Raw genomic sequence first — 10,279 nt, forward strand, 5'->3', positions numbered from 1 at the left:
TGTGTGTGTGTGTGTGTGTGTGTGTGTGTGTGTGTGTGTGTGTGTGTGTGTGGGTGTGGGTGTGCGCGTGTGCGCGCGCGCAAAAATAACCAACAAAAACCCGTGATTGGGTTATGTGTAAGTATCCACTCGGCAAACCAAAGTAACATTGCGAGCCACGGTGGCTGACCTTAACTGCCTTGTGACACTACAACACCCCCGTGGTGTGGTCCTGGAGGCTGGCCCCCAGTCTGACACAGGTAGATAGGCACCATCTTATACCCATGAATATATATTTGTCTCTTACATATACAAACACATATATCCCCAAAAATGCAGCCTTCAATAGCTGTGTAACTCCCAGCATCATACTCCCAGGAGTATGGGGTCCACTATTTACTGATAGACGAATAACGGGAATTAAACTCTGCTCAATTGTCTGTCTCGGTCGGGAAATGAACCCGGATCCCTGGATTGTGAATTGCATGTTGAATGTTCTAACATAGTGTGTGTGAATGTTCATGTTCAACTATGTTAAAACAGACCCTAAATGAACAAAGAACAATCAATAAAGCAACAAAGAACAAAGGGGTCTAGGCTAGTCACCCCCCCCCCCCCGTCCGTCCTGTCATTCCCAATACGTTTTTGCCAGTCACGATGGAACAACAGGACGATTGCACACAGGATCGGCAATTTCAGCGAACAAGCAAACCATATAGACCACTACAGGGGTGCTGTAGTGGCAGTACTCGATTTCGTCTGGGTTCGAGCCCTAGCAGGGGGGAGAAATGATGGCGATAATTCATGACTGTTTGCTGCTGTTCATTCCAGCAGTAATTGGGAACCTGGGTGGAAAGCGTTTAGAAGGTAGTGTTCCAGGGGATCTATGTAAAGCTTCAGGTTAGCTAAGGGAAGAGGGAGCTCTAACGTGGAGTCAGAGGACCTCACGTCTACGACGCACAGCGCGACGTCCTGCACGCTCCTGCGTAACAAAAAAATTGTAATGACTAAGCCCTCAGTCAACTACTACTGCCTCGCTGGCAATACCACCCTTCTCATCCTCCTACCCCATTACTGCCTCACCCCTCTCCCTAGCACGTCCCTGCTCTATCCTCCCCCACGTCTCCCCCACCCTTGTTCACCCCCATCTCTCCTTTTGATGTCCATCTTTTGCTTTTCCTCCATCATGGTAACCCTCGTTCTTAATATTTATGATGTCTCCAATATTTAAAAAATGCATGAAAAAATTATTATTAATATATATTATATTATTTGATTTCACTTGCATACTGTGCATGTAGCCTAGGGCACCACTGTGTCTGTGGCCATAATAGGGAGCCGGTCGGCCGAGCGGACAGCACGCTGGATTTGTGATCCTGTAGTCCTGGGTTCGATCCCAGGCGCCGGCGAGAAACAATGGGCAAAGTTTCTTTCACCCTATGCCTCTGTTACCTAGCAGTAAAATAGGTACCTAGGTGTTAGTCAGCTGTCATGGGCTGCTTCCTGGGGGTGGAGGCCTGGTCGAGGACCGGGCCGCGGGGACACTAAAGCCCCGAAATCATCTCAAGATAACCTCAAATAGGCTTGTGGCCCCGGCTTGTGGCCCGGGCTTGTGGCCCGGGCTTGTGGCCCCGGCTTGTGGCCCGGGCTTGTGGCCCGGGCTTGTGGCCCGGGCTTGTGGCCCGGGCTTGTGGCCCGGGCTTGTGGCCCGGGCTTGTGGCCCGGGCTTGTGGCCCGGGCTTGTGGCCCGGGCTTGTGGCCCGGGCTTGTGGCCCCGGCTTGTGGCCCCGGCTTGTGGCCCCGGCTTGTGGCCCCGGCTTGTGGCCCCGGCTTGTGGCCCCGGCTTGTGGCCCGGGCTTGTGGCCCGGGCTTGTGGCCCGGGCTTGTGGCCCGGGCTTGTGGCCCGGGCTTGTGGCCCGGGCTTGTGGCCCGGGCTTGTGGCCCCGGCTTGTGGCCCCGGCTTGTGGCCCCGGCTTGTGGCCCCGGCTTGTGGCCCCGGCTTGTGGCCCCGGCTTGTGGCCCCGGCTTGTGGCCCCGGCTTGTGGCCCCGGCTTGTGGCCCCGGCTTGTGGCCCCGGCTTGTGGCCCCGGCTTGTGGCCCCGGCTTGTGGCCCCGGCTTGTGGCCCCGGCTTGTGGCCCCGGCTTGTGGCCCCGGGCTTGTGGCCCCGGGCTTGTGGCCCCGGCTTGTGGCCCCGGCTTGTGGCCCCGGCTTGTGGCCCCGGCTTGTGGCCCCGGCTTGTGGCCCCGGCTTGTGGCCCGGGCTTGTGGCCCGGGCTTATGGCCCAGGCTTGTGGCCCGGGCTTGTGGCCCGGGCTTGTGGCCCGGGCTTGTGGCCCCGGCTTGAGGCCCGGCCACAGCAATGTGGCTGCCTCACATCCCAACACCATCCTTCTGGCATCTCTACACATCTCTCACAGGTGTTCACTACCGCAGAACGAATGTGTCTATATATGTATGAACACGTTGTACTGAACGGGGTGAGAATAGCTTGAGCTACCTCATCCCTTTGTGTGTATTTTACGTCAATAACCTTATTTCAATTTCAACTGTATAATCTTCGACCATATTTCTCTAAATCTAAGAGTGTTTCAGTCTTGTTTCTAGCTTATTGTCATCCCGTCGTCTGATCACATATAAGCTACACATATCAATGGAACACATGTGTAACAAATTATTTTAATATCAAACAAGTGACAATATTAGCAAAATAGTCATGTATGCATCAAATTTCGACTTCATGCGTCGTAGCCTTAGTAATTGACTTAGCCAAACTAACTCTGGAGTTGAGGTCACGAGTCCATTCTGTGCCTCTATTTCCACTACCACTCACAGGAGTATGAAGTCTACTACCACTCACAGGAGTATGGGGTCCACTACCACTCACAGGAGTATGGGGTCCACTACCACCCACAGGAGTATGGGGTCCACTACCACCCACAGGAGTATGGGGTCCACTACCACCCACAGGAGTATGGGGTCCACTACCACCCACAGGAGTATGGGGTCCACTACCACTCACAGGAGTATGGGGTCCACTACCACCCACAGGAGTATGGGGTCCACTACCACTCACAGGAGTATGGGGTCCACTACCCCTCACAGGAGTATGAAGTCCACTACCACTCACAGGAGTATGGGGCCCACTACCCCTCACAGGAGTATGAAGTCCACTACCACTCACAGGAGTATGGGGTCCACTACCACTCACAGGAGTATGGGGCCCACTACCCCTCACAGGAGTATGAAGTCCACTACCACTCACAGGAGTATGGGGTCCACTACCACCCACAGGAGTATGGGGTCCACTGCCACTCACAGGAGTATGGAGTCCACTACCACTCACAGGAGTATGGGGTCCACTACCACTCACAGGAGTATGGGGTCCACTACTACTCACAGGAGTATGGGGTCCACTACCACTCACAGGAGTATGGGGTCCACTACCACTCACAGGAGTATGGGGTCCACTACCACTCACAGGAGTATGGGGTCCACCACCACTCACAGGAGTATGGGGTCCACTACCACTCACAGGAGTATGGGGTCCACTGCCACCCACAGGAGTATGTGGTCCACTGCCACTCACAGGAGTATGGGGTCCACTGCCACTCACAGGAGTATGGGGTTCACTGCCACTCACAGGAGTATGGGGTTCACTGCCACTCACAGGAGTATGGGGTCCACTGCCACTCACAGGAGTATGGGGTCCACTACCACCCACAGGAGTATGGGGTCCACTACCACTCACAGGAGTATGGGGTCCACTACCACCCACAGGAGTATGGGGTCCACTACCACTCACAGGAGTATGGGGTCCACTACCACCCACAGGAGTATGGGGTCCACTACCACTCACAGGAGTATGGGGTCCACTACCACCCACAGGAGTATGGGGTCCACTACCACTCACAGGAGTATGGGGTCCACTACCACCCACAGGAGTATGGGGTCCACTACCACCCACGGGGTGGAATAAGACATGCATAATGAACTACACTAAACTAACTACTGACACATTTTGCCAATATGACAAATTGTGGCGTTTGAGGTTTAGAAGAGAAGTGAGAGACGTGACTGGTGCAGCGTATCTTACCATGTCCCGGCGCTTGTCTCCCTCGTGGCAGGTGAAGCTGTTGGAGCACTCCTGACTCTCTCCCTCCGAAGCTTGGTACTCCTCCTCCATCTCTACTTCCCTCAGACTCTGGCTCCTCCGTATCCTCCGACTCTTGAACTCTCGCATTCTCTTTGAGGCAAGAGGCGTGTCTGGAACCATCTTTAAGATGACAGTGCTGTGCTCCTCGGGCGACTCCAGGAGGAAGAGCGCCTCCAGGCCGACGTCCACCTCGCCCACCACGGCCCCCCTGGAGGGCTTGATCACCGCCTGACCCATGCCGACACCAGCTGGGATACTGCTGACACCACCACTGGTCCAGTGTGGCTCTCAGCGCCCATCACGCGCGGCCATCATGCAGTCACTCGTGAGCAGGGACCAATGTCTGAGGATCACGGAGCATTGGGCACGTTATACGACCACCAAGTTCCCATTAGCTCTACCTTACCAGGGTTTACACTTCCTCCTTATTTCCACAAACTGTCAAACTGCTGTATGTTTAGTGATAGTTCACAGTAGTGTGGGCTGTACCTCAACACTGTAGTAGTATAACAGGGAGACAACCCAAACTTGATATATATTACATTAATACATTAAGCCTATTATACCTAATACAAAATATATAGTACAAAAGTGTGTATTATATATAATATATATATAATTTTGGTTTGTGTGTGTAAATCACGAAAATTAACGTGATGAAAAATGTGAAACAAACGAAGGATTGAAACAGGAATTTCCTCAAGTACTTTCGTATTTAATAATACATCTTCAGAAGGACCAGTCCTTCTGAAGATGTATTATTAAATACGAAAGTACTTGGGGAAATTCCTGTTTCATTCCTATTATATATATATATATATATATACTGTATATATATATATATATATATATATATATATATATATATATATATATATATATATATATATATATATATGCGGAAAATCCACAGAGAAATATGAAATGAGGTGAACGTTTCGGCTTTGTTAAAGCCTTTGTCAACACCAGACTGACTGGTGAACACTTTTTTTAATTTGAGTCAAAACTAACAAATATGATCTAACCTAACCAATCGTGTTCTTAATATAACAATATTAATTCAAATACACCAATTTTAGGTAGAGGTCAGTCTGGTGTTGACAAAGGCTTTAACAAAGCCGAAACGTTCACCTCATTTCATATTTCTCTGTGGATTTTCCGCATAAAATGATCAGTGTTTTGTGATCGTCAATTGCATATATTATATATATATATATATATATATATATATATATATATATATATATATATATATATATATATATATATATATATATATATATATATATATATATAATGTTGTACTTAACAGCCTGAACGCACTACTTGGCCTACTATGCAAGGCCACGTTTGCCTAATAAGCCGAGCTTTCCTAAAGTTATATATTTTTCTAACAAAAAAATCTTATGAAATGATAAAAGCTTTCCATGATATATATGAACACTTTTTTTAATTTGAGTCAAAACTAACAAATATGATCTAACCTAACCAATCCTACCTAACCTAACAATACTAAGTCAGTAATTCGTGTTCTTAATATAACAATATTAATTCAAATACACCAAATGGGAATTTTTTGTTGAAATTAACGATAATCACTCTGCCTATTAGGCAAATCGGGCCTTGAATATTAGGCCGAGTTCTGCGTTCTGGCTATTAGGTATGACATATACATACATACACAATTGCGGAGAATTCCAGGTTCGAATCCCGGGCGGAACAGAAATGGTTGGGCGCATTGCCTAGAGCACCTGTACACCTAGAGCACCTGTACACCTAGAGCACCTGTACACCTAGAGCACCTGTACACCTAGAGCACCTGTACACCTAGCAGCGAGTAGTACTCATGAGTTAGCCAGCTTGTTGAGGGGTTGTAGTCTGGGCGGAGTCAGTAATTCGACCTTAGGGGGGGGGGAACCCTCTATATAAGTCTATAAGCCTAACGTGTATGAATACATAGCGTTTCGGGCAGGTCCTTAATCTTAATTTTCCCCGGACTACGATTAACAATCAAGTACCCATTCACTGCTGGGTGAACAGTGCCATACAGTTAGGGATAGGCGCCTAGTCAATCCTCCCCGGCCAGGCTACGAACCCAGGCCTAATCGCTGGCGATTATTATATTCTAGACACAACGTACACACTGAACATTAGTTATAAACAAAATCTCCAACACTGCTACAGTTTACTGAACATCACTTGTATTTAATAATGATTCAAACTCTCGGACTCTCGGGACGACGTACATCTCCGGCCACTTAATGTTCAACGATACACGTGTTCTAAAACGTTCACTAAAACTAAAACGGATTTAGGGGCGACAAAACGATACACGTGTAGAACGTCTACGAGCCAGAGCTGTGCATACAACCTCACAGTGAGCCGGTCAGAGCAACACTGCGTGGCAGGTCGTGTTGTCATCACCCCGCTGCCAGGCGGCTCTCACTCTCCATCGCTCATCATAATTACCATCGGCTGTTCATTTGAATTAATATAAGCGATTATCGATTGATATCAAATGAGAATAATATATTTAACAAATGAGCTTTGGAGTATTAAATCAACCATAAACAATTTATCTTAAGTTTAAAATGATTGAAATATGATGTTATGAAAACGAACGATAAAGAGTGAAACTTTACCTGGCAGGCAGTTGGCGTTGCCGTGTAACGTTCACTACCGGCTTCACTTTTCTCACCATCACTAAAACGTTTACATGACCAGTTTTATATTAAATATATCAAGAAAAGACCCCTGTACTTAGTATTAAATTTATTCTAGTTTCAAGATCCATACTTTAAAGTAGTGATGCGCATGTGCAGAACTGCACGCACATGGCTGCCAAGTGTGTGCTCATCTTCCACACTCACAACATCTTTAACAAAAATTGCAACACACAAAAGTGACTTATTAAGATGAGTGTTGTAATATAATCACAGTTTTGCCACGTCTTACGACATGGTGTTATTGTATGTGTGGACTTGAGGAGTGAATAAGGCATGAGGCAGAGAGGGAGGGAGGGAGGGAGGAGGTAGAGGCGTGGAGGAGCGTGGGCGAGCATGGCGTCATGCTCCTCCCCGCCCCTGCCACCTGCCGCCATCACAGCTCCCCGCCCCTGGCATCTGCCGCCATCACAGGTCTTCACTGTTATATACTGCCACCAGAGGTCACTGTCACCACACGTTGTCACTGCATCATCATCCGGCTTTTACCCCAACCCCCTAAAAAAACAAATATCCAAGCCGATTGTGAATGATAATAAAAGATTACGTCGATACATGACTATTGGTCAAGATGGTGCAATATATAGTGGAGGGTGCCGGTAGTGCAGTGGGCTTCCTTCTCCAGTCACAATCGGGAATCCCGAACTGGACAGAAATGGTTGGGCACGTTTCCTATGACCTAATGCCTCTGTTCACCTAGCTGTAAATAGGTACCCGGGAGTACGTCAACTGTTGTAGAATTACAGCTTCGGGAGGGTCACTAGTTTGACCTTGGTGAACTTCCATAGAAATCTAACAAAAAAATATATATACACAGGCTGCCTGCCTCCCAAAAATGAATTATTAAATTATTATTATTATTAAATTTTGTATTAATTATTTAATAATGACTAGTTTCTGTGTTCAATATTTACCGTGTGAACTGAGTGAGCAGCACACATGTGACATTCCACAGCTGCGCACATGTGCTGCAAGGTGCAGATCAATAACACCAAGATATTTCAAACCAGAAGTATATAAAGCGTTGGTATATAACCAGAAACCCCAGAGATGCCCCACGATACCTATAACAGGCTATAACACATGTGTGGTTTCCATTGTCAGGAAGCACAGGAAGCCTATATTAAATATAGGCTTCTTGTGTTATATAGGTCCCATCAGGTCCTTTGAGGTCCCTTCAGGCTATATATAGCCTGAAGGGACCAAGGCCAATCAATGGCCGGCCTTTCCCAGGATGCGATCGACCCCCACTATAAATCGATCGTGTTATAGTCGACCCAGGTTATTTACTACAAGGTGAACAGGTATATCAGATGTAAGGAAACGGTCCAAAACGTCTCGGCCTGCCTTGGGCTCGAACTCACAAATGGTTGTGAGCCGACTGCCTTATGGTTATATCAGACGGTATAATGTTCATGTGATCATTCACATACCAATTTTTCACATCCTCACACAGGCGGGACCAAAAAGCCAGAGCTCGACCCCCGCAAGCACAACTAGGCGAGTACAAAATACCTTTTGTCCAGAATATTCAGAAAAAAATTGTATTTGGTCAACAGACGTGATTCTGAACCCATGACTGTATTCACCTAACTATACTCACCTTATTGTGCTTCGGCTCTGTGGTCCCGCCTCTCAACTTTCAATCAACTACAGTGTAAATGGATACCTGAATCTATTGAGATCTATCATATCTACATTTGCAACTGTTTGGAGTCTGCCTCCAGCTACCTGTTGTTGGTTACGCAGTTTGTTTAGTTCATTTATTATGCACCCCATACCCATCCTGTGGGGGGGGGGGGGGGTAGTGGAAAGGGTTACAGAGGCACATAATGGGCTCAGGGACTGTACCCCCAAAATTCACTTTGCTAAGCAAGTTACAGTCTTGATGATCTAGTTACAAAATTGAATGTATATTGTTACATCAACAATGGGTTCGAGACGGACCACAAGTACAGTCTCCAAGCTACAGAACTTACAGATGTGGAGATGAATATATCCGGCCCAGGAATATATCCTTCATGGGCCGGGCCGGGCCGGGCTGGGTCCGCATCCTAAGGTTTCCCAACGTTAAGAAACTGTCGTACTAAAATGTCCTCTCCTGACCTGCCAGAGGTCAGAGCCGCTTCCATTTTTCTAATACGACAATTTTTGGCCTTATTTATTTATTTATTTATTTATTTATTTATTTATTTATTTATTTATTTATTTATATACAAGAAGATACATTGGGTTAGAGAGAATACATAGCACAGTATTTACAATCTTGTAAAGCCACTAGTACGCGCAGCGTTTCGGGCAGGTCCTTAATCTAACAGAAAATTTTAAGTAGGTAAATTCTATCAGAATTAATAAAATGGTACCAAATACATTGCAAGAAAAAAATGAAATGAGAGAGGTTAGTAAGTATATTAAAGAACATTGGTATATTAAAGCTCTGATTGATTACATTGACAGATTGATTGGTAATTTAAACAAGATTAATAGACACCATACAGCAGATTGACAGCACATATAAGAAGACAGCAATGATCACAATGATAAAGATGTTCAGATTGGGTACATTAAGATTGGGAGATTGGGTAGCAATAGATACAATGCAATTTTAAAGCAAAATGTAAAAAACTATGAAGATGAAATTAGGTACTTTTTAGTATTGTTTTTGAATGACACAAAAGTTGGACAGCTTTTCAATTCAATAGGGAGTGAGTTCCATAGACTGGGTCCCTTTATTTGCATAGAGTGTTTACGCAGATTAAGTTTGACTCTGGGGATATCAAAGAGATATTTATTTCTGGTGTGGTGATAATGGGTCCTATTACATCTGTCCAGGAAGAGTTTCAGAGCAGGATTTGTATTTAAGAACAAGGTTTTGTAAATGTAGTTGACACAAGAGAATTTGTGGAGTGAGATTATGTTTAGCATGTTTGTAGAAGGACAAGTTGTCGGAGGACAGGTTGTAGGTTGTAGGAGGACAGGTTGCCTCACCAGCCCTCCACCACCTCACCTCAAAGTGCATTTCCACTGTTCAATCCTCATGTGTAAACTACATCAGTCGATTGACGCTCCACAAATATTTGGTCTACCCACCTCCCTCAGTCTTATATGATTTCTGTAAACCGGTCGTAGAATTCTGTAGAAGAGCTTCTCCATCATCTTGCACGGTATGCAAATTTGTGACACTGGCTCTATAGTTCAGTGCCTCCTGTCTGTTTCACTTTTCGTATTTTGCGACCAAATTGCCATATTCCATCTGTCTGGAAGGTTTCCTATATCCAGTAACTTATTATTCACCATAGAAAGCAGCTGGCATAAGACTTTCATTTCTGTTATTTTTTTTGTATCCAATGTAAGATTCTTTCTGGTCCAGCAGTCTGTCGTGTCTAGTACCCAGAAATATCGTGTGACGCTGTAGGTCGCGCAG

The 10,279-nt window shown here is 46.2% G+C and overlaps 1 protein-coding gene across 4 annotated transcripts in view; it reads right to left on the minus strand.

Annotated features, from left to right (window-relative positions):
* Nucleotides 1-6,565, minus strand: part of LOC138355119 (uncharacterized) — a 154,086-nt gene extending 147,521 nt beyond the window's left edge. The window contains exons 1-2 of one of the 4 annotated variants that reach the window (XM_069309823.1): nt 6,504-6,565; nt 4,073-4,628 (exon numbers count right to left, since the gene is read on the minus strand). In XM_069309823.1, the coding sequence (XP_069165924.1) occupies nt 4,073-4,369 (297 nt within the window). In that variant the 5' untranslated portion in view covers nt 4,370-4,628; nt 6,504-6,565. The other 3 variants (XM_069309819.1, XM_069309820.1, XM_069309822.1) reach the window with 3 other exon arrangements.
* Between the last annotated feature and the right edge of the window lie 3,714 nt (nt 6,566-10,279).

This window comes from Procambarus clarkii, chromosome 66 (genome assembly GCF_040958095.1).
Source record: "Procambarus clarkii isolate CNS0578487 chromosome 66, FALCON_Pclarkii_2.0, whole genome shotgun sequence".
In the NCBI taxonomy this organism is placed as follows: Eukaryota; Metazoa; Arthropoda; class Malacostraca; order Decapoda; family Cambaridae; genus Procambarus; species Procambarus clarkii.